General features: G+C 40.1%; 1 protein-coding gene across 2 annotated transcripts in view; it reads left to right on the top strand.

The window, feature by feature from the left end:
- The first annotated feature begins 3,133 nt into the window (after window positions 1–3,133).
- LOC148030873 (MADS-box transcription factor 23-like) overlaps window positions 3,134–25,687 on the top strand; it is a 38,052-nt gene continuing 15,498 nt past the window's right edge. The window contains exons 1-6 of one of the 2 annotated variants that reach the window (XM_087684404.1): window positions 3,134–3,260; window positions 3,345–3,807; window positions 3,966–4,050; window positions 15,142–15,203; window positions 15,286–15,385; window positions 15,513–15,557. In XM_087684404.1, the coding sequence (XP_087540530.1) occupies window positions 3,461–3,807; window positions 3,966–4,050; window positions 15,142–15,203; window positions 15,286–15,385; window positions 15,513–15,557 (639 nt within the window). In that variant the 5' untranslated portion in view covers window positions 3,134–3,260; window positions 3,345–3,460. Of the gene's footprint in view, window positions 3,808–3,965; window positions 4,051–15,141; window positions 15,204–15,285; window positions 15,386–15,512; window positions 15,558–25,687 lie in introns of both variants that reach the window. The other variant, XR_015691821.1, reaches the window with a different exon arrangement.

Here is a 25,687-nt window from a genome sequence, read left to right as displayed (position 1 = left end):
GTGATGAGTTTTATGTTTCATAAGCCTAATTGGGAACAAGCTACATGGTTTTAGATTGTCACCAACGGATTGGATAGAGGCTTCATGCTCCTTAGCAATGATGTCCTCGTGCTCCTCAACATTGTCCTCCTTATGTATCTCCCAAGCAATGGCTTCCTCGTGCTCCAAGGTTGTGCCCTTATGGGACGCAATAACAGCCTCTTGCTCCTAGACAGAGACCTCCTCATCATCCTAACATGCTTCATGGACAGTGGCTCCTCTTGCTTTAGTGTGATAACCACTTCAGTCTCTATGTTATCATTTGGATCATTGGAGTGACAAAGTTGATTAAAATAATTTAACCCTAAACCAATGGAAAGATACCTTGCTTGCTAATCCTCTTTTAGTTGTACAACTTCCTTTACACATTTTCCTTTTTTTTTTTTTTTTGAAATGGTGATCCCTTGAACTTAGAAAATATCCTCATGGATAATCTCAATGGTAGCTTGACTTGAGTCACAATTAAATTACATGTAAATCAATATGCTAGATTTAAATCTATTATGTAAAGCTAGGATGGGAATTTGAAGTGCCCACCTTCAAAGTGTTAGCCCCTCATGGAAGAGGAGGTCTACCTAGCAACTTAATTGGGTAGCTTTTATTACTATACTCATAGCTTAAAAACTGTATTTGGCTACTGAGGGCTTTCTTACTGCACTCCTCTTCATCATACAAGCCTTCCTATCCTCCACCTTATCCAAATCAAGGCTTGTTTCACCTCCTTTCTCTCATGTGTCCTTACTATCAGGGTTGACCTTTGTAGTGGTAGCTATCAGCTCCTTAAGCTTTGCAAATGAGCCTTTTATAGAGCCATACACATCTATAGTTGCTAATATATTAGTTTCTTTAGGAAGTCTAATTAGTACCAATAAAATAGTACTAGTATTACTAATTGCTAAACAATAATGTCATAGTAGCATACAAGATGGTACTAAAGCCTTAAATATTGCCCATGCAGTGGTGATATGTTCTAAATATGGTTAAGTCGATGATGACATAGTGCTAAAGTACAAAAGTGCCTTCTTCTTGAGTACTACTTATAATTGACAACTAGATACTACAAATGTAGAACTAATTATTGCTTAGAACAACATAATGGCCATAGTACTAAAGAGATGAATATTTTGAGGGAAGGTGCTCCATCTATAGGCATTTGGGTGTATGAGTCTAATGAAAAAAAAATAAGAGAGGACTATTTTCCATAGTATTAACCTCCCTTACAAGGAGCAAATACTACTAGCATACTAATATTAATGAATCCTAAGACACTTGTAATGAAACAAGGTCCAATCTAGAACTGAGAAGTACTAAAAGAGCGGCAAATAGGAATGCATGAGTGGTCACATATGTATTAATAAAAGAGTAGCTAAATGCAAAGCGAAAGAGACTGTGCCAAATGAGTTACAACTAACATCGCAAAATTAGCATTTTAATTACAAAGAGTATTGAAATTATATGAATGGAGGACTAAATGTGCATAGCAAAAACTAAAAGTGCATGAAACTATGATAAAAAGATTTAAACATCAGATAGGTACCTATACAAGGCCCATAACCCATTGTAACCATCCACTCACAATTCATGCTTTTGTTGCATGACTAGGCCACACATAATGTGGAGTTGGAGAAGTGATGCAATGCACACAACATGTGTATATGTGTGCATGCAAGGCATAAACACAATGTCCAAAGTGTCCAACTAGAAGCCTAGGCCATAAAACACATAGATGCATAGAAAATACCAAAATTGGCGAGATAAAAGAATCTCCCTAATGCATTTTTGCCATTATTCCATTTTCTACCAAATTGCCCTTCCCCCAAATTGTCTCATTAGAGGGGTAACAAAGTCCAATAACAAATCGTTATGAGCCAACTAGCTCTTCTTTGCTATTATCTCTAACAAAGTAAAAGGTTCAACCAATCATCTTTATCTTCATCGTTGGTCATAAATTTTATCTACCCTCCTACATTTAACATGTGCCCTTAACTTGGATGGGCAAACAAGTTTTAGAGTTTCCTACTAGATTGTTGCCTATCGGCCATGTGCCCTCATTGGCAGAGAGAGAAGGGCAACCACATTCCTTCAAGTTTATATCACATGGGTATCAAAGAGATGATAGAGTTGGGATCAACAACAGCACACTTTCAGAAAAGATCGCAATCAATTATGTGTCCATGGCCATACTAAGTGTTACGGTTTCCACCATATACTAACACTCATATAACCAAAATTGAATAGAGTAGTAGGAAAATTGAGATGACACAAAGAAATTTTGAGAGAACAAGAGATGAAGGAGCATGCCACAACATTGGGAATAGTCTCCCCCTACGCATGAGTAAACACCTCCCTCCCTCATGCATGTATTCTGTATATTACAAAATATTTTGTGCTCAAAAGAGGGTATTGCACAAAGTCATAATGCACGTCTTTTTTAGTGTGGCCCAACCTAGATAACTTTTCTTATCCTCTTCTAAAGGTATTAAAAGATCGGATTGTAAACTTATTTTAGAAAATACTTGTTTGGGGAGAAATCGAGAGCTTTTGAAACTAGGACACATAAAAAACTTTGAGGAGGTTTGACCTTTCTTATGACATAAATTTTAGTGTCAAGAATATTAATGATTAGACCACAAACAATACAATTGGTAAAAAGTTGGTTTGAACTTATATATTTTTGTACTTTCATTAGGCTTATATATTTATATACTTCCATTTTCTTGAGGGTTATGTTAAAGGGCCTAGTTCATCCTTACATCTTAGGAGCTGTTTTCTTGAGGGGTTTTTTTGGAAATTGTTTTGAGGGAGCTATCCCCTTGGGGGGTTTTCACAAGGGGGGGGGGGGGGGGTGTTTGGTTTTCTAACAAAACAAAGGTTATCGTTGGTTGTTAGAGGCATGAGTTAACGAATGCGTTGTGACTTTTGTACTAATGGAAGATCGTCTTGATTGTCGAGGGCCACCTTTTCCCTTACTGGCTGGCTGGGCTTTCGTGACAATGCTGATTCTGTAATAAGATAAGAATAGATACCCATGCCACTGTATGTACTATGGCCATATGCACACCGCACCCATGTCTACTACTGGGATACGTGTATCTATCTATTTAACTGTCTCGCCGCTCAGAAGCGACACGACAACTCTGGCCTACCTTTCGTTGTGCCTCCTTTCTTTTCCTCTCGTTTCCCTGCTGCCCCACACAGCCGAGCGATGGAGACTCCCTTCAGTAAGTAAGCCCTCCTCAGCTTTTCACAGGGAAATCTGCGTGGCTCTTCGCTGACGGCGACTTGATGCTCCTCTCTCTTTCTAGTGCGCCTGTGCCTGCTCGCTCCCCCTCCAGATTTTTACCTTCAGACTCTTCCATAGAGAGACTCTCCGCCTGCGCGCGAGAGAGAAAGGGACACGGACACAGAGGCTCAGGGGGAGATGGAGATAAAGGGAGGCATGCTCAGAGGCCCTGGCGGAGAAGGGATGCACATGCCTGCGCTGGCGGTGGAAGAAGCCGACCGTCACAACAGCAGCCGCTCCGACATTCTGATGCCATGGCTGCCGGATTCGTCCAGCCTCACCAAGACGGGCGCTTCTGCCAGTAGCCATGTCTCGCCGGGCGCAGTCCGTCGCATCGAGAACAGCACCAGTCGCCAGGTGACCTTTTCCAAACGCCGCACCGGTCTCTTCAAGAAAGCCTACGAGCTCTCCGTTCTCTGTGAAGCACAGGTGGCAGTCATCATCTTCTCCTCCACCAACAGGATGTATGAGTATGCGAGCTCGAGGTATTGAACCCTTCACACAGCACATGCGCATCTCATCATGCAATTTAGGCAAATTAGGTATTGAACCCTTCACACAGCTGCTGCTGCTGCTGCTGTGGTGTAATTTAGGCAACATGCATGCTTTATTCTGTGTGTATACTGAATTTTGGGGGTTTTAGCATGCTGGACATTCTGGAACGTTATCGGCAGTGCAATGCTATGGATCTTCCGTCGACCAACCGTCTGCTGCTGCAAGACGGAGAGGTACGGCCTTTCTCCTTTGGGGGAGAGGCCCATTCAATTTTCCCCGTTTCTCTTATGAAGTGAATGAAATATAGTTGTTTTAACCGTAGAAAGGATTTAGCACTCGCGGGCCCACGTGTTTACTGTGTCTCAATGCGCTGAATTTCTAATTCCTCCTGACGAGAGCGAGTGAATGCCTAAGTACGCAGTTAACGTCCGTGTCAAGGCCTTCCCAAGTACATCATCTTGCAGTTTCACTCGTACATCATCTTGCGATTATTACGAATGATTATTACGAACTTCTGTGCGCAGTGAATAGGGCTCTGCAATTTTCAGTAGATGCGAAACTTAACTCAATTGTGCTCGCGTGGTGTCCGTAAGCATGGATCGGCTAAGGCTGCATTTCTGCCAAATTGCTACTTCACAAAGAAGACACAATAAATGTGAGTCTAATTTTATACGATCATGTTTCTCGTCATCTTGTGTGTTTATGATCCTAATTGGTTGAACGATAAAAGAGGAAGTGGTGATCTCCACATGATACTCTCGTTGCGGCGGTAAATGATCGCGTCTACTACTTGTCAAGTGTTGCTCGCACCTCGAACAGTGCCAGCCAATTCATCTTTAAGCAATGGAGGGTCGTCCTAAGTCTTCTATAAAAGGTGCACTACCATTAACCAACTATGGAGGTAACTTGCAGAAGGGAGAGGGAAATGTGGATTTGAAAATTGAAAAACTTAATGCGAGTGTTATCATGATATGGTCCATCTAAAAGTAACATTTTTGAAATGCCAGTGGCATCATAGTACGACCTACCTACAATTTAACCTTTTGAGATTAGTCACATTAAGGGAAAGGGATTGTGGATTTGCAGATTTCAAACTTAAATTCCTTACGAGGCAATTCAAGGAATTTTAAGCTTCTAAAAAGAAAGGGATTGTGGTTTTGCATATTGCTAGTGGCACCATAAACATGCGAATTTAGCAAGAGGCAACATAGCATTCAAAACATGTCAATTCTTATACATGTGATGAAACATGTTATTTTTATACATGTTCTACTCATGACGATCCATGAAACGGCTCATCTATCTTCATAAATTTGGCATGTATCAACATAGCATTTGAAACGTTATGATTATACATGTGATGAAACATGTTATTTTTATACATGTTATGCCAATGACAATCCATAACACTACTCATCTTCATACATTTGGCATGCATCAAAATAGCATTCGAAACATTATGATTATACATGTGGTGAAACATGTTATTTTTGCACATGTTATGCCTTTTCTATACATGTTATGCCAATTGCAATCCATAAAGCAACTCGTCTTCATAAAGTTAGCATGTATCAATAGAGCATTTGAAGCGTATCATTCTTATACATGTTATGATTATACATGTGATGAAACATGCTATTTTTATACATGTTATGCCAACGACAACCCATAAAACAACTCATCTTCATAAATTTAGCACGTATCAACGTAACATTCAAATCATGCCATTCTTACAGTGTCATTCTTATACATGTGATGAAACATGCTATTTTTATACATGTTCTACCAATGACGACCCATAAAACAGCTCTTCATAAATTTAGCATGTATCAACATAGCATTTGAAACGTGTCATTCTTATACATGTTATACTTAAACAATCGATAAGTAGCTCATGTCTCAATAATCTAGCATATAAGGCTAGTTTCATAAATCTAACATAAAGGATGAATCTTAGGCTAGCTTCTTTTACATGTTAATGCTTAAATCACCCATAAACAGGTTATGTATGAAACATGAAGAATGAATCTCAGGTTAGTTTCTTATACATGTTATGCTTAAACAATCCATAAATAACTTGTGTTTTTGAATTTAGCATTTAAAGGCTAGTTTCGTAAAATTTGAACGCTTAAACCAATCCATAAACATCTTATGTTTCTAAATTTAGCATGTAAAGGCTAGTTTCATAAAATTTGAAATGAAGAATGAATGTTATAGGCTAGTAGCATGTAAAGGCTAATTTCATAAATCTAATATGAAGAATGAATGTTATAGACTACTTTCATAATTTTGATATGAAGAATGTGAGCCCTGTGGAATAGTTATGGAGCATATTTGTAGCGTGTCATTGTTATACATATTATGGCAATGACAATCCATAACAAGCTCACGTTTTATAAGTTTAGCGTGTTAAAAAGTAAAATCTAATATGAAGGATATATGCGATTCATATGGAATATGAAATAATTACGGAGTGTATATTGCAAAGAACTTGGTATTCGTAGGTCTATTGAGATCTGAATTTTAGATGAGCGTTGCCATTGATTTGGTAAGAGAGGAGAAAAAGCATGGGTGGAGGTCTCTTAGTATTTGTGATCTCTTAGTATTTGTGATGATGGTGGAGGCCCTTAGTATTTGTGGTGATAGTTTAGGAGTTTGGGGAAGAGATGAGTGTACTTAGAGCCTACTAGAGGCTCTATAGTATATGTGGTGATGGTTGGGGTGTTGAGCTCTTCCCTTGGTAATTTTGGTTGTGTCACCTAAACCACAGTGATGCCACAACCACAAATTTCGAACCCTAGTCATGGTACAACCACAAATCTTGAACCAACAGAAAGTGGCAAGAAGCATAAGGTATGGACATTGAGATTCCATAAGACTCCATAGACAGAGCATAAGGCATGCACAATACGATTCACCTTGCCTCACAATGAGATTTGTCTTGCTTAGAGATGAGCATAAGGCATGGTTAATGAGATTCCATAGAGAGAGCATAAGGCATGCACGATGAGATTCACCTTGCTTCCAAAAAAGATAGCATAAAGCATGCAGAATAAGATTCCCAATAGTAGGGTGAAGGGACCAATGTTTTGTCACATGACTAAATGGTTGACTAGCATAATAATTTTGAAGCCTTGTGCTACAAGAGATTCAGCTCTTACCAAGATCAAGTGCATTGTGATGATTCTTGTGCTACAAGAGATTCAAATGTTGCCAAGATCAAATGCATTGTGGTGATTTAAAAATGGTGGTCAGAGAGAAACAAATAACATTTTTTCCCTTGGAGTCACACAAGACCTTGAAAGAACGTTTTGTAAGCCATTTGAATTGTGCTACATTGTTCGCTTTAAAGGAAAAACACCCTTTTGCAAGTGATTTGAACCATGGTACATTGTTCTTTTGAGCAAAAAGCCCTTTCATGCATGCATGATTGTTTGCCCTCTTTGAAAAATATTAGTAACATTACTAGGTCTCTACAATAAGTTTTCGTAACATTACTATTAAGAGCTCTGTAGTCCCTCTATTATAAATTTTAGTACCATTACTAAATGGCTCCCTAGTCCCTTTCTCGAGGTTCACGAAGGCCTTTGGTCTAGTGCATAGCGTCTCCAACATGTGCAAGAGAATTGTCTTCTACCCCTCCCCTTGCCAAATTTATGATATAACCTCCGAGGAGGAAGACTAAGAGAAGAGAGAAGAAAAGTCATATTAGTTTCAACTAGAGGTTAAATGACACGCCATGGATAAATAAATGCAAAGGATGTGTAACATTCAAGATGCATAGGGTTATGCTAGAGGTTATAACCTCAGAGGAGGAAGAATAATAGGAGGAGGAGAAAGAAGAGTCATATTAGCCTTAACTAGAGGTTAAATGCTTCACCATGGATAAATAAAAGGCAAAGGATGTGCAATATTCAAGGTGATGATTCCATAATCTATAGAAGCCCTGGCTCTCCTACCATCTATAAGACTCATCATTATGCTGGAGGGTTATTAACTCTGATAAGCCATTAGTCACTAAGAACTTTTGGCTCTCCTACCATCTACAAGATTCATCTTGGGGTTATGGTGGAGGGATCTCAACTCCTATTTGTTGGTCTTATGAAATGAACCCCTGGAGAATATATATCTAGTGGCAAGATCATGAGTTTTGTCTAATGAGGCTTCTTAGGTGCTCATAGTTTAGTGGGTCTAGATATAGTAACCCTAGAGAGTCCTCTACTAGGTAGTACTATGGTGAAACATGTTTGGCCCAAGCTGAAATGCATAACACAGTTTAGCAAACTCGTGTTTCACTATCAAGATGAAATGCTTACTTGAAAAGAGAGCAAACGTTTTTTTTTCATTTGAGTGCAGATTATGAGTGATATTTGTGACCCTGATAGTGGCAGTGACACCTAACACCTAGTTAGTGGTGGTTTAGGCATTTACAAACTAGGACTTAAGAGTCATCACTTTGGACTAGATCATTTTTATTGGCTTCTTCATTTGTAAATTGTACATGATCTTGAAGTTAGAGCCTTATCTTGGTTTGATAATGAAGCCATCATCAAAATGATCCAAAAGGTTTGTTGAAAGTTACTAAATGGTTGATTACCCAAAGATGCTCCGAGTGCTCTCCAAATGAAGATAAGCCGTAATGGACCCTGGACATTGATAAGGTTCCTAGTTGAGACATGAGAAGGGATGTGACATATGAGATGGCCTGTAAACCTGATAATTAAGTCAAGTGGGAGGGTTTATAGAGGCAATGGAATATACATTAAGGCTGTTTGGAAGTTGTCGTGTAAGTTGTCATGTGCACCCATCCATGGGGCCTAAAGTTGGCCCTTGTTGGGGAGTTGTCATGCAACAACATAGGAAATGGTTCTTGAGATTCTCTCTAAATAATCATATATCATATATGTGTTTGATGCGATTGTTAGACTACATTGGAGGTAAGGGAAGGTGAATTGCTCACATGCATCTATAATTGGCCAACTTACAATACTATACATGGAATGCTACCTTTTAGAATATCATGGCCATTGAGTACTCGTAACTTCTACATACTAGCCTCCATCTAGCATCTATTGGGAATCACCTTCAAAGCTTGCAAGAATGCATGGTTGGATAGAGCAGTGAACCATCGCTTGTGTGAGATTGATATTAAATAATTTTTAATCCTCCCATTTTCTCTCGTATATTCATATTATCATTTATTTTCATGCTTTTTTTAATAGTATTCTAGGTAACAAATTTAGAAAAGTAGAACTAGCTCTCATAATAGTAAAGACTAGGAATGATATTGATCAATGGTAATGGCCTCAACAATTGTGAAAGAAGCATCAACATGGTAACTGGTTGTGCAATCACAGAAGGCAAACTTGATGGGACCAACTATATCTTGTGGAAGTTCAAGATCATCATTATCTTGAACCCATATGAACTTAAAAGAAAATTACTAATGGAAAGTTTAGCTCACTAAAGGTTAAAGAATCAAATCTTATCCTTCCAAATGTGAACTTCCTAGTTTTCTTTGCAAGACCCCTAAACCTATGATTGTCATAGTCTTAGTTGAGTTCTTATACCTTTACCTTCCTCTCATCTTTTTTCCATTTCATTATCAGCTTCTTTTGCAAGTTCCTTTGTTGCAAACCATAGAATGAAGAAGTCTCAAGACTTCTCTCCCAAGCTTGTGTGAAAGTAGACCTAGGCTTTCCTTTAGTAGAAGTAATTAAACAATCAAATAATGTTGAAGTTATCTTACCAAACAGCCCAAGTCTACAATGCTTACAAGAAGTAAAGAGAACATTAGAGCAACTAAAGAAAAGATTAAATTGTATTGACAAGCACTATAGTTGATTTTTCTCATAGCACATGAATAGCAAGAGAGGGATAACACTAGGCATCAAGAGTAATTCTAACCTTCATACAAGTGGACAATGACAAAATCTATGAAGTTGATGTGTCCCAAATAGGAGAAGAAGGCCCTTATAGCCTTATGAGAGTCGGAAGGAAGGATAGGATCTTTCAAGGTTTCTAAGCATTGATGGCCAATTGGAGATCCATCTTTGAAAAGCACCTTAAAGAGGTGATGTAGATATCTACCCCATTGATAGATTTATGCATTATAAAACCATATGAGAAAAAAGTGTAGATAAAATCTTAGTAGATCAATTATTGGAAGCAAAGAATTTTGTGGCATCAAATCTAATCTCCTTATCTAGCTAAGATATACGCGGCTTTCCTAGTTCTATCATGTTTTTTCCTCTTCAAAATGATTCCTAAGGACTCCTCTAGTACTTTCATTGAGAGCATGATATTATAAGAGATTCTTCCATTATTTGTTAAGATCACAAGTGTCTCAATTTTTGAGGTTGGTAAGTTCTAATGAAGGATGGATAGGGGATATCCACAAGTGTCTGACATGCTACCCATACACATGGTTTTAGGCCACACTACTCCACTAGGCCTTTTATCAAGGCATTGCTCTTAATCACTTGATGAAGGTTTTACATGAACCTAGTGTCTCTAGTGTGCCATAGTTGAGGATGTAGCTCAAACTATTGTTACTATAGTGTGGTAAAGAAAATCTTCTTATCAAACTTGGTTTCTCTAACGGGCTTGATGTGCGATTATTTCCTTCCCATCTCTAAAGAGACAAAGAATTATTCATACTTAAGAATATTCTATTAATAGGACAAAATCAAAGTTTATATTTTTGTGTGGCAAGGATTTTGAAGCTCTGTTAGCATAATATATAGAGACGTTAAATGTTCACAATGTTGCCTCTATTGAGCGTGGTGCTGCATATTTTTCTAAAGGAACGGACTTTACTTGTATGAAGGTTAGAACTCTTTTGAGGGTGCAATGCATTATGCTATATATTTTTCTAGAGGAATATGGATCTTTGAAAAAGTCCATCCTTTCTTCCTAATGAAGGTTGTAGTATCCACCCTCAACAAATTCCAAAGATTCCTTATGAATGCATCCTTGGTCACTACACAAGGCTAGCTTTATGGTGATATCATCCTTATGAATGCATTCTTGGTCACTAAACAAGGCTAGCTTTATGCTGATCTCATCAATAAATCCTACACTCTTGATCGAATCCCTAAGCAGTTTCCACATACATCTAATTTTTTGATATCTCTGAATAAATGCAGTGCATTTTCTTCTTCCCATTTGCAAAGTGGACAGAGTGGGGACATATAGATTATCTTACTAAGTTTATCCTTAGTTGAAAATTTGTTTATCACTACTTTCCAAAGCACTAGGTTTAGCTTATGAGGGTGAGTAGCCTAGCTCTTTGCATGATTCCATGTCTCTTCTCATGAGGATGGGTAGCCTTCAAAAGTATATTGATTTTCCTCCTCCAAGCTTTATACTTAGAGCAGGGAGCAATTCACACCAAAACACTCAAGCTCTCTGCATGATTCCATGTCTCTTCTGATAGATTTTTCTTAAAATTTTTCACTTCTACAACATAGCTTCCAGAGAAGCATTGAAGACCTTGATGAGATTATTTGGATTCTTGTTGCAATAGGCTATTCAAATTTCTTTCTCACCCATCCAAACCATTGGGCTTTATTAGTCACCAATGAATAAATGAGTGGCTATCTTCTCTCGTTACCAAGACTCTCGTTTTTTAGCATTTTAAATATCCAGCCACCATAGACTGCCTTTAAAACTGATCTTACCAAAACTTGTCTTTGAGCATCCCAAATATCTTGCCACCTTAGAATACCTTTAGAATTGATATTCTTAGCCATTCTCAATTTCTCCTCAAAGGGTGATAGGGGGGATCCTATGCATACTTGAAATGCATAAGACTATATTAGGGACATCTTTTGTCTTTTCATTATCAACCCTTTTCACAAGTTCCTTTGCCATAGACCATGGAATGGAGATGTCTCCTCAAACAAGGTCTCCATAAAGCTTTTGTGAAAGTAGACCTAAACTTGCTCTTAATAGGAGTAAGAATCAAATAAAGTTGAAGCTCTTTACAAACAATCCAAGTCACTATATGCTTACAAGAAGTAGAGAGAACATTAGAGCAACTAAAGAGAATATTAGTTGAGTTTCCAAGTGGCAAGCACTATAGTTGAGTTTTCTCAAAGCACATGGATGGTAAGGAAGGGATAGCATTAGGCATCAAAGCATAATTTTAACCTTCATACAAGTGGAATCCATACCTCTAGAAGACTATATAGCAACCACCCTCCAAAGAGATAACATTGTGAACATTTATTATTTCTGTATGCTATGTTAACAAAGCTTCAAAGGCCTTACCCATAAAATTGTGAATCTATTGATGACATAAAATTCATTGCTTCCAATAAATGATCAGCCTTACCCATAAAATTGTATATCTATTGATGATATAAAATTCTTTGCTTTCAATAAATGATCCAGATTCTACTCCGAGTTCATTTCAAATTTTGCTCTTACATTTGATGGTTGCTTTTGCACCCATGTTTTACTTGGATTTCACTTTTGGGAGAACAACCCAAAATACCCCCAACCTTTTGGGAACTCCCAAAATATTGTTGACTAATATACCTATCCTATTTGGTCAAAATCCCAATAGACCAATATGCCTATCCTATTTGGTCAAAATTCCATTAGACCCCCCATTCCATTGAATTTCCCAAAGTTCCACTACCAAATTTTTAAAGTTGTCCCTTATAACTCTCACATGTATTTCCCAATACATAATATTTTGCAAGCTTCTATGAGACTAATTTTTCAACATACATGTGCAGTGATAGAAATATGAAATTTGGTATTACATTGGTGAGATTAAAAAGCTCATGATTTATAGAGACATATATCGCTATTCTTGAGCTCATTCATGATTTTTTTTTTTGTCCAAGGTCCTTAATGTAGATTCTTGGTATAGAAAGGAATTGACTAGGCAAATTTCAAAGTATAAATTTGTAAAGAACTGACTAGAACTGCCAAATTACCCATTTTTTTCTATTGAGGGAATATCCAAGAAGTTTTACCAAGAATCTGATATGGACTAAAAGTAAATTGTAGACTATTGCACAACTTTTTAATCTGCATAAGCTATAAGGAAATGAAAAAATCACATATAGTTTTTTGGGGGCAAGGGCCATTGGTGCGTGAATCTCCATCTTATCCCAATATTATGATTTTCTCCTTTCTTTTGTTGGACTACTTTGTAGAGGAATTCTTGATTTTCAAGTTTGCCGGTTAGATCTTATCCTATTATTGTTCAGATTGCTTTCATGTGGAACTACAATGTTTCTCATAATTGAGAACTTATGCCTTTGTGCAAAAGAAACGGAACGACTAAAAAATCAGAATCATCAAGTATTCATTGTAAAGTGCTTCGGAATGGGTAGAAAATTTTTGTACTACTTATGTTATCCATGAAAACCAAAAGTGAAAGGAGAGAATTCGGGGAGATGCAACTTGCTAATGCTAAAGTCATATTTTCATAGACTCTTGTATTAATGATTCATTGTAACTTGCTTCTTCCACAAATTGTGAGTGAAAGGGATGATTTAAAAATTGCCATTGAAGCTACCCAAGCCATATATTCTACGCCTATTTCCTCAAATTTTCTTGGAAAGAAGAAGATATGGAGTAGATGTAAATAAGCATTTAGTTGTAGTTTTTTCCATATCAGGACTTACATGTTGTCTACATACACATCTTAACAAAAATATCATTGTATATCAAAATATGTCAATGTAAAAAAACAAAGATGGATAGTTGGTTGGAGATAAATAGAAAATTATTGAGATTCAAGTTGTACCCAACATGAATGGTAAATCATTTTCTACTAATCTTAAAGCAAGTGTTGAATTGATAGATTGGTTCTTATTTACTTTTTGAATGTTGCCATAGCCTAAATTGATATCTTTAGGTTTGAGACCCCTTTATCTCTCAATTTCAATATACTTTGACCAAGAAAATTCAAGGGTATAACTTTGACAAAAAAGATTCAAGGGTATATCTTTTAAAATTTGAGGGGGATTTTGGGAATTTCTATAAACTATAGGGACATATTAGCTACTTCCTCTTTACTGTTTGAGTAAGGAGACTTTGTTTTTCCAACTTCTTACATGTAAACCAAACACTTAAGAATACTTCTTCAACACAAATATTTTAATAGTTGTACATCTAAACATTTTAGTTGTCCTCTTCCTCTTCATCCTTGTCTTGCTTTCCTCTCTCAGTCTTTCCTCCTCATTTTTCACTTCTTTACTTTTCACCCATGATTTTCACCAACAAGAAAGCTTATATGGTTGGTAGTTATTATACTTTTCATTTTTATCTTTGCCATCTTCCCCCATCACATAGAGTATTGCTTTTGGTCAATATGATGAATCGATTTTTCACATTTCTTGATAATACATGTAGAGTTCTACTACTATTTTCAAGCTTGTGGAGTTTTGGGAAATAAGCTTGGGGAGTTTCGGTGCTATTTCCTAGTATGAGGAATCTCATGCTTCGATTTTCTACTGCTATTTTCAAGCTTGTGGAGTTTTGGGAAACAAGCTTGAGGAGTTTCGGTGCTATTTCCTAGTATGAGGAATCTTGTGCTTCGATTGTTAGAGCTTCATTTTCTTTGTTAATCATTTCCAGTAATTAGTTTGCTATCTCTAAGATCGGTACTAGATAAACAAAAGCTAGTATACCTTTGAGTTTTGTTTTCTTGTTTACATTCATTTCATTCAATGCTTTTTACTAACTTTCTTCATTTTAAACACAAAAGAATATTGTATTAATTAAATGCCAAGGCTTACATTGAGACTTGTACTAGAAGGGCGCTCAAACCCTTGAGTACAAACACAACACATGGTCCCATTACAATGTTTATCTTAGTGAGACAAGCCAACTATAGCCATAATCAATTTTTTGCATTTTACAAGGTGCCTTTCATCGTAGCCATTGAGGATAGAACCCTCAACCTTGGGTTTAAGACACCATCTCATGAGCTAGTTGAGCTAGCGGGTCTTGGCTTGGCAACTTTCCTTCATTTTACTTGCACTTCTTTCATAATACTTATGCTTTTACCTTTCACATTCACATCTTCGAGAAGTCGTTGCTCTACACAGGTGCAAATCGATTATCGACAATTGTTTAGTTAGATGCTTTAGTGCATAAAAGCTACACTACTCTTTTTGATCTCACCTCCATACATTCTAATATCATAGGCAATATCGTAGCCAATTTTTCATCAAACCGAATCTTTGGCTTTTGTTAGTAATGATTTGCTATGGCCAGTCAATTGATTTGCCTCGCAAGCCAATTTGCTCGCTCTCTCTCTCAAACAAAGCTACTCTCTAACGTAATAACTCATACAGACGTGGAGACACGAAGCTACCTACTTACAACAGCGTATCAAGCACTTGACTGATCTTCAAAGGTAACAATTTTGTTGGGCTGATGGTAATTTGTACTGTCTGTTTGACATCTTTATCTTACATTGTTTTGTTCATTATTCACAGCTACATGATGGGTGAGAATCTCTCCTCCTTATCGCTTTCCGATATTCAAATGGTTGAAACCACCCTGAGGGGTGCTGTAACCAGGATCACAGCACGAAAGGTAAATTCTTTCTACAAGCAAAGGCATTCGTGCTGTTACCCAGTTACAAAAGAGCGATTTGTATATGTCTTTCGTGTTGGAGATTAGTATCAAATAAGTCTCCTGTTAATCCAGTGTGTTGCTGCAGATGGAACTACTGCAAGGGGACAGTCAACAAACTATGCCCGAAAAGGTGCATTTTCTCTGCAGTTCCACTCAATGTTGAGAGGGAGGGACTACATTTTTGCTAATCTGAGAGGTATTACCATGCAAGGCAAGAAAATTGATTGAGTTGTGAGAAATGAGCAGGCAACGTGATGACACTAGTCCTTTCTTGTCACTACTTTGCCCAAAAACCGCAAGGTAAATAGAAGTCCATTAATGGTTCAACACGGGAATTATGCATTGTGACCTTTCACCCGTAGGCTAAGTGGCCCATTCCTCCAAAAGAAATAACTATATGTGAACACTTATTCATACAATAATCTAAACAAAATCTGCATATGCTTGGATGATTTAACAACCAGCGCCCCTTGGAGCAAGATAGGAAAGGTCAGGTCAAGATTTCATAAACCTGTAAAGCCACATGTTTTAATGGTTACATGCTTTTTGCATCAATGAATGTTGTTCTCAATGTCAAAGTGTCCATTGACTTCTCCTTCCTAGGGCACTTTTCTTCTAGAGCCTTTGGCATTGAGGCAAAAGAGAAAGTTAGTGCAAGGCCAATTACTAGTATGTAAAAGTAGATAGATTCGATATAGATACACAACGGAAGGTGATTGAGTCATGGATATGGAGGCTCAAGCTTTCTTCATTCTTTTCTTCTTCATTCTTCTCCTTCTTCACTATCCACTTTTCCAAGTATCTTACAAAGTGATAGATACTTTGACCTTTAGGACTCTTTACACAGCCTCTCACACACTTAATACAACCATAGGATAAGGCTTAGGCTATGCCTTATTTCTCAACACTCCCCGTCAAGCTCAGAGTGAGCTTGCAAAGGTAATACTCCGAGTGTACTCCTGAAATACTCAAACTTATCTTTTTTTCGAAAAACAAGGAATTGGTTTCAGACTTAATTATTATGCCAAAAGTTTATTCCTTAACAATTAGCAAATTGATTATTACTTAACAATTGGTCTCAAAAACCATAGATATTTTTAATTTCAATTATGCTCCGATACCACGTGTCACGTGCCTACCTAATAATTCCTTGGCAGCATGTTCATTGATCTCACTGTAGTCATCTTTGCCACTGGATTGAATGTCTCCTCATAATCCAATCCATATGTTTGTGCATAACCCTTTGCAACCAGCCTTGCTTTATAACTTTCTAGAGAACCATCCGATTTGCACTTGACTTTGTACACCCATTTGCAACTTCCATGAGGTAATTGCACTAAATCCCAAGTCTTGTTTTTCTTCAATGCATCCATCTTCTCATCCATAGCTTGTCTCCATTCTTTGCTTTCCATTGCTTCCTCAAAGCAAGTACGTTCCACATGTTATACATAAGAAACCATATAAGCATAGTGCATCTTTATGAACCTAATATATGCCAATCTATTTTACCTGTATATTCAGCACCACCTGTATTTTTTGGCACGATGGTAGGTCAATCTTCGAGGTGCGATGGTAGGTCAACGGCGTGACGCACGGGAGCAACTTCTATTTTACCTGTATATTCAGCACCACTTGTATTTTTTGGCACTTAGATTTGCCTAACTTGATTGCTAATGGAATGAGTACAAGCTGAGATTCACAATCTCCTTTGTTGTTCCAAAAGCCCCTTTGTTGTAGCAACAATTAGCAATCAATTTGGGCCAGTTGCTCCTTGATTTTTCACCTAGGACTTGCACAAATGGAAGCACCAATTGGCCAAATTCTACCCCGATTTACAATGAATGGGCTAGCATCTGAATTCCTTGGCAATTATATAAATTTCAGGTGCTGAATTCAGTGTACGATGCCTTCATCAAGTGGCATGGGTCTTGAGGTGGTTGTCAAACCTTAATTTCTCCAGGGATTTAGGGTTTACAGCAGAGATCTCTCTATTGTCCACCAAATTTGACTGAAATCTGATCCGAAAGGGGAGATTGATTTAGTACAAGATTGAGAAGATGAGAGAATGCCAGAAGAGGAAAATTCAGGAATTTTTGCAAGAAAGATCCTGAAATTTGATTTGCATCTACTAAACAACATTTAATGTTGTCGCTAGCTGCCAGGAGGGCCCAAATTGCTGTTGCCAGCTCCAAGCTGCTGTCGCCAACTCTAGGAAGCCTCAAAATTGCTGTTGCTTGTTGCAGATTAGTATCTTCTTGTGTCCCTGGCTGCCTCAGAAGGTCCTCCAATGGCTACAGAGTGTTGGAAAATGGCAACCAACTATGGAGAGAGAGAGAGGAGAGAGAATGACAGCAAGAGAGTGAGCTGAAGCAAAAAGAGAAGAGTGTACTTGCTAGAATGAAAGATAGAGTGAAAGTACAACTTATGTTTAGGTCAAGGGTTGACCTAACCCGCCTTCTACCAACTAACTAGAGTTAGGTTTATTTTACTCTAGAGCCTAGTGTCACTACTTTAAGTTTCTAAGACACTAAGTGTACACACCTTACATTAACACTTTAGTAAGTGTCCACACCACACAAATTACATTGGGTGCTACCCATAGAATTGGCAAATTCTAACACCCCCCTGTAGTGCCAATGTGATGAAGTATAAGGATGATCAATCACCAAAGGGTAACAAGTTTAAGGACTTTTGAAAAGCTTCAAACTTCTCATGTGGTAGTGCCTTGGTGAAAATGTCTGCAACATTTTTCTGTGTGGGTACATACATCAAGCTAATCTCTCTTGCATAACATCTCTCCTGACATAATGGTAATGCACCTCTATGTGTTTCGTGCGAGCATGAAACACAGAATTTCGTGCTACTGCAATAGCACTCTGACTATCAGAAAGAATGGGTGTAGGACTCTCCAATGGTAAATGTAGATCAGCCAACAATCTGCGCAACCATAGACATTCCACTGTTGCCCTGAAGAGTGCTCTGTACTCAGCCTCACAAGATGAGGTAGCCACTGTAGGATGTTTCTTGCTTAGCCATGAAATGCATGAATGACCTAGAAAGAAACAGTGTCCACTAGTAGACTGTCTAGTGTCTAGTCACCAGCCCCAATCTGAATCACTATAAGCTTGTAAGTGCAAGTCTCCTCCCTAGGAAATAATAATGCATGTGATTGAGTACCTTGTAAATATCTGAAGATCCGCTTAGCAGCTTGCCAATGTATGGTCTGTGGGCTATGCATATACCTATTCACTTGAGATACTGCATACTGAATGTCAGGGCGTGTGTTGCAAAGATAAATAAGACACTGGCTGTAAATTGCAATATCAGACATCTCTTCACCATCATGCATAGACAGCTTTAAGCCTGGCTCCATAGGAGTGCACATAGGTTTGCAATCTTGCATACTAAACCTATATAACAGCTTATCCACATATTGTGACTATGACATGATGATACCATGCTGATTTTGGGTGAATTGAATCCCCAAATAATAGTGTAGGCAGCCCATATCTGACATAGCAAATGCATGTTTTACTTGAGCCTTAAAATCTGCAATTTTTTCTTCTGTAGGTCCAATGAGCAACATGTCATCTACATAAAGAATGATAATCAGCAAAATCTTATCCCCCCCCCCCGGGTCATTGTTAATGTATAGAGTGGGAGCAGTTGGAATATTTTTGAACCCTTTGCTAGCCAAATAAGCATCAATTTTGGAATACCATGCACGAGGAGCTTGTTTGAGACCATAAAGAGCTTTATGTAGCTTGCATACCATGTGCTCTTTCCCTTTAACTACAAACTCTGGAGGTTGTGATACATAAACATCCTCATGCAAATCCCCATTCAAGAATGCTGTCTTAATGTCCAATTGATGTACTTTCCAGCCACAATTTGCAGCCATAGCAATCACACATCTCATCGTACTCATATGGGATGTAGGAGCAAAAGTTTCTTCATAATCTATGCCCTTCTTCTGTGCATAGCCTTTTGCTACCGTGCTTTGTACCTGTCAATTGTACCATCACCCTTGCGTTTGAGTTTAAAAACCCATTTTGTGCCAATGGGCTTCTTGCAAGGTGGTATATCCACAAGATCCCATGTAGAGTTAGTGGCAATAGAGTCTAACTCATCCTGCATGGCCTGCATCCAATGTACATCTTGCTAAGCTTCGTCCAAGGAAGTAGGCTCATCATCGTCCAATAGTGAGCTCATAAACACATGCTCATCACAATCATCTACTTCCATAAAATCAATCAAATGTGCCCCCCTGCATCATGTGCTGCATTTCTGGCAGCCCTTCTAGTGCGTTGAGGTATAGGAGCATCCATTTTACTCTCTTGGAGAGTCTGTAATAACCATCTTGGAACTGTTTTGGCTGCATTTACAACAGCCCTTTTATGCTGTACTGCTTCTTCCACTGCATGTGGGAAACCATCATCGATACCTTGCTGCTCGGGAGCATATGGTGCAGCAACAGCTTGCTGTATTAAGTCTGTCCTGCTATTTACAGCAGGTACAGACTCCAAAGTAAGTGGCAAAAGACCCTCAAAGACATCACCAATGTCATGGGTAGCTGGCATTTGAAACTGATCATGTGAAAATGCAGCATTTTTAGCAAATAGGACATCCCTACTGACAAAGACTTTCTTCGTGCATGAGTCATACAAGCGAGCCCTTGCTCTCCGAATTGTAGACAATAAATATGCATTTTACAGCCTTGTCATCAAGCTTCCCACGAAGCTCTTTCGGAACATGTGCATAGGCTATGCAACCAAACACTCGAAAGTAGTTTATTGGGTTTCTTGCCATGCCAAGCTTCGAACGGCGTGATCGTCTTCAGTGCCTTAGTGGGTGCACAATTCAACACATGATTTGCACACTGAAGGCCTTCTAGCCAAAATTTATGAGGTAGCCCCTTGCTTTTTAGCATACAACGAGTCATCTCCATAAGAGTCCGATTCTTCCTTTTAGCAACACCATTTTTTTTGAGGAGTCATTCTAATAGTGGCTTGATGCGTAATGCCATGATTAAGCAAATATGTCTCAAAAGCACGATACATGTACTCCCCCCATCTATTTGTGTGAAGTGTGTGCAGTTTTAAGTCAGTTTCAGCTTCAAGCTTTGCAACAAGATGTTTGAAATGCATGAACACATTGGATTTTGCCTTCAGCCCATACACCCATGTATACCGAGGGTAGTCATCAATAAATGTAACAAAGTACTGATGACCTCTAAGTGCAAGTGTCCTCATGGGACCACAAACATCAGAGTGAATAAGCTGCATTTTTCGGACAGCACGCACTGCACCATCCTTTTTGAAGGCAAACCTATGCATCTTGCCCAAAATACATCCCTCACATGCATGAGGAGATGGAGTCTCCACTGGAGGCAATGCATCTACCACATGACACTTGTGAAGGGTCATCAAACTACCAAAGCTCATGTGTCCATAGGGGGCATGCCATAGCTCCGCATTTTGCATAGCGAGCAAAAGAGTAGTGACTGCTAAAGCATCATGAGGCTGCTTGTCATATGTATCCAACAAAAATAGACTCTTATGCAGGGTGTTGGATAGCCTAAATGCATAATCCATCTCTTTGTCTCTAACAATGCATTTATCATCCTCAAAGTTGACCTGAAAGCCATGCTTATTAAAAGCAGAGATAGACAGCAAGTTCTTTGTAATGCTAGGTATAAACAAGACATCTAGAAGCATGAAATCACAACCATCTATAGCAGTAATAGTGACTGTCCCAATGCCATATACATCATAACTACTATTGTTCGAACATGTAACACGCTTCCCAGCAGGGGCTGAATGCAAAGAGGTAAACAAACACTTCTTGGAAGTGATGTGCTTTGATGTTCTACTGCCAAAATACCATGTTTGCTGCGTTTCAGTAGCATTAAATGCTGAATCAGCCATTGAAGAATCATAATTGCATGTGAGAAATGCATAGTCATGCTCTAGAAAGTTGGCTGAAGTATCATCATCAGTAGATTTGCTAGCTGATGTTTCTTGGACAGCCAAACCGGAGATCTTTTTCTTCTATATGGCCAATCTCTTTTTGCATTCATCGATATAGTGACCGGGCTTCTTGCAATAATGGCAGTTCCCCTTCTATTTAGTCTTTTCTGTGTTTTGGACAACCTTATTTAATAGTTGTCCAGCATCACCCTTTTGCTGATTTTTTACATTTTGCTTGACTTTTCCTTTGCCTTTGAACTTGGAAAGCATAGCCACATCACCTAAACGCAATGCCACATTCTTCCTAGTCTGTTCCTCTTGCAACAAGAGGCCTTCCAACTCCACAAATGTAAGGGGCTGCTGCCCCTCCTCAAAGACAACATCAAAGAGGTGTGGAAACCAAGATATGACTTTGGAAGAGAGTTCAGTGTGATGTTTACCAATTCAACATCCTGAATGACCACATCAACATTGAGTAGCTGCTCACGCAAATCCTATATGTGAGTAAGGTGCTCTGTCATGCTATCACCTTCATCCATGGCCACATTGGCCAACTCTCTGCGGAGATAGGATATCTTGGCCTCATTGCATGCTGCAAACATATGCTCAAGTACATCCCATGTTGATTTTGAGGTCTTACAAGAGCGATTGTGCGGAATAATTGCCCTTTTCATTGACAAGGCAATCAAAGAAAGTGCATGTGTATCTTTTGAGTCGCATTTCGTCCGATCCTCGGTAGGAGGGAGAGGAGGGGCAGTAGCAGTAGCATCACCAATACCACCACCAGCAACACCAACAACCTGTCCTTGAGCGTTACACTGAGGTGTCTGAGGTGCAAGACCTCCTGGTCGCTGCAAATCACTTGGAACATAGTCCCACGAGTCCTTCGCCACAAGAAGGTTTCGGACCATAAAACTCCACAGTGGGTAGTTTGAGCCATCAAGTTTGTCCTCCTGAGTGCGGACACCAAGGATGTTGCTCTGATCATTATTCCCTTGACATGCCATACTGTCAATGATAGACAAAAATTTGCAGCCAAATGCTTCAATGCTAAAGTATAGAGTATACTCCTCAGAGTACCAAAATCCCCCACAGGATTAAGAAACAAGTACCAAACTGTCACTCAAATGCCAAAGTGTGCACAATGCCACCCAAATCAGCACTTAGCCAGTAAATTACAGCACTATACTGCTGTACCACACCTGCCTCGAAATGTGTGTTAGAGATCATAGCCTGTTTGGAGGGCAGCTGCACAGTCGGACCAGCAGGGCAGCTGCACAGTCGGACTGCCACGTGGCAGTCCGACTGCCTGCAGCCCAGTCAGCTGCATTTAGTGCAGCCGACCTATTTTCTGGCTGCGCCCTATTTCCTGGCAGATTTCGGCTATTTATAGTCGACACTTTCAGCAGTCTACACACACTTCTCTGATGCAGATTACAGACCGGTGACGCGCAGCTTCTGTCTCTGTTCACAGATTTCAGACAGCAGACAGTGCAGACTGCAGCAGACTTCGAGGTGGACAGCAGGTTGCATCGTCGAGGTGGAGACACGGAGTCCAGCGCACTGCGCCCTTGTATATCTTTGTATTCAGCATTCTTTATACAGCAGATCTTCATCGTCCACTGTCTCTTTCTCTCCCTTCTCTCTCTGCATTCTCTCTCTCTCAGTCCTACGCTTCCGCACCGCTGCACTCTGACATGGTATCAAAGCAGTGTTTGAGGGCTGACTGAGCGCAGAATCAACCTGAAGAGGAGTTTCCATCGCGACACAAATTTACGTTTTTTGCGTTTAAGGGCAGACAGGAGGGCTGCGCCTTGGAACAAGGCTGAAACGAGTGTGGGCGCACAGGAAAGGAGTACAGGTGGTGGATTTGCTGCTGTTTTCTGCTGTTTGACGCGGAGGAAGTTTGAGTTTTCAGCCTACAAGTGCAGGTTTTGCTTTTTCATCACCTTCGGCGGGTGAAGAAGCTTCAGGACGCGGAAGAGCCTTAGCAGGCTGAGTTTTTCCAGTCAGAGGGGGTTGCTTTTGCGTTTGAGAAGGCATTGCAGGTGAAGATGTCTACAGAGATGGACTTGGAGTTCCAGGCGATTATGGACCGGAAGGTGCCTGTCTTACCGGCTCTTCCTACAGATCAGAAGCTCGACGGCGACAACTACCGCATTTGGCGCATCATGATGTTGGCCATCCTTGAGTCCTATGATTTGGCGGAGTTGGTACAGGAGGAGATTGACCGGCCCTCAGTAAGAGATGAGTCCAAACTCTCTTCCGATGCTCGTGCGGAGCTGGCCAAGGCCCGGTCTCATTGGGATAAACTGAATGCCAGGATTCGATCCTTTCTCTTCCTATCATGCACTACAGCCGTGATCGCTCACATCGAGCACTTGACGGTGGCTCGGGAGATTTGGCTGGAGCTTGATCAAATGTACAATCGGATGACCCTGATGAAGAGGGTTTCTTTGGAGGTACAGATGCGGACCTTGTCCGTAAATAAGTCTTCTTCGCTACGGGAGCACATTAACAAGCTAAGGCAGCTACAGATGCAGGTTCAGAATGCGGGGAAGCCGATTTCCTCCGAAGACATGGCGATCACACTATTGTCCCAGTTCCCGCCACGATTCGGTACATTTTACTCTGCCCTCATTGCTTCTGGGCGAGAGTCTACTCTTCGGTGGGAAGAGTTGGTTCCTATGGTCTTGGACCAAGAGGAACAGTTAAAGGGACAGAATGCTTCCAAGTCGGAGGCGTTGACAGGTCAAGCCTCTCAGAAGAAGGGGAAGGACCAAAAGAAGAAGAAGGGGGATAACAAGTCCAAGAAGGACAAGGAGAAGGACAAGGACAAAGACTCCACATGCCATATTTGTGGAAAGACTGGCCATTGGAAGAAGGATTGCCCTGACAAAGACATGAAGGACACCAAGAAGGACACCAAGGATTCTGGAGCGGTGGCTGCACCCTCATCAGCTGCATTTCTTCATCTAGCTGTCATTGAGGACGCTTCACCGAATGCTTCTGATGCTGCGATGACGGCTCCCCAAGCTCGAGAGTGGATTGTTGATAGTGGTGCCTCATGGCACATGACTCCTTCATCAGATGGTGTTGCCCAGTTGCGACCCTCGCGTGGGCAGATTCTCATTGGAGACAGCTCTTCAGTTTCTGTTGCAGGTCGGGGTAAGATGCAGCTTATTCCGGATGGACGAGGTGGTACCCATACCTCAGAGGTTTTGCATGTACCAGGATTAGGGTACCATCTCCTTTCAGTTCATAAGATTTGCTCCCTTGGTCTTTTGGTGGAGTTTGACAGTTCTACGGTGCGAGTCCTTGATCGTGGATCGAGGAAGGTTCTCTCATCTGGATATGAGGAGAACGGCATTTACAAACTGAAGTCTTCCACTGCCCTCTCTACTTTTCTTCTTACCTCACAGTCACAGTCTGAGTTATGGCATGCTCGGTTTGGTCACCTGAACTATGACTATCTTCGGAGGGCGTCACTTGGACAGCTTGTTCGAGGGTTGCCGGATATAGTGGTGAGCCAGCAGCCATGTGTCTCCTGCATTCAGGGGAAGCAGCATAGAGATGCCATCCCCCACATAGCTTCGCGGCTGTCTACTTCACCGATGGAGCTAGTATCTACGGATCTATGTGGCCCTATGAGGAATGAGTCGCTTCGTGGGAGCTCGTACTTCATGCTGATCGTGGATGACTATAGCAGGATGACATGGGCCTATTTTTTGGCATTAAAGTCAGAAGCTTTCTCGCACTTCAAGGATTGGCTTCTCTTTGAGGAGAACCGATCAGGCCGGAAGTTGAAGACTTTGCAATCCGACAAGGGAGGTGAATTTGTGTCTAATGAGTTTGCTCGGTTTTGTGCAGATAGAGGAATTCACCAGGAGTTTGCCAATACCAATACTCCTCAAGAAAATGGTATTCTTGAACGGAAGAACCGCAGTGTGATCGAGATGGCGCGCACCATGATGGAGCACCGACAGACCCCTCAGGTTCTGTGGGCCGAGGCTGTGGCTACTGCAGTCCACATCCTTAATCGATCCCCTACTTCGGCCGTGGAAGGGATGACTCCATTTGAGGCTTATTTTGGGACGAAGCCAGATGTTTTTTACTTTCAGGTCTTTGGCTGTGATGCCTATGTTCACATTCCCAAGGCTCACCGTGATAAATTTGAAGCAGATTCCCGAAGACAGGTATTTGTTGGCTACAGCTCCCAGTCCCAAGGCTATCGATTGTATGATCCCGTCAAGCGGGATGTGTACACTAGCCGCGATGTGCAGTTTGTGGG

This window comes from Lygodium microphyllum, chromosome 9, assembly GCF_053477565.2.
Source record: "Lygodium microphyllum isolate KBCC chromosome 9, Lygodium_microphyllum_v1.1.10, whole genome shotgun sequence".
In the NCBI taxonomy this organism is placed as follows: domain Eukaryota; kingdom Viridiplantae; phylum Streptophyta; class Polypodiopsida; order Schizaeales; family Lygodiaceae; genus Lygodium; species Lygodium microphyllum.
Note: the sequence above shows the minus strand (reverse complement) of the source record. Positions and strands in the feature narration are given on the sequence as shown.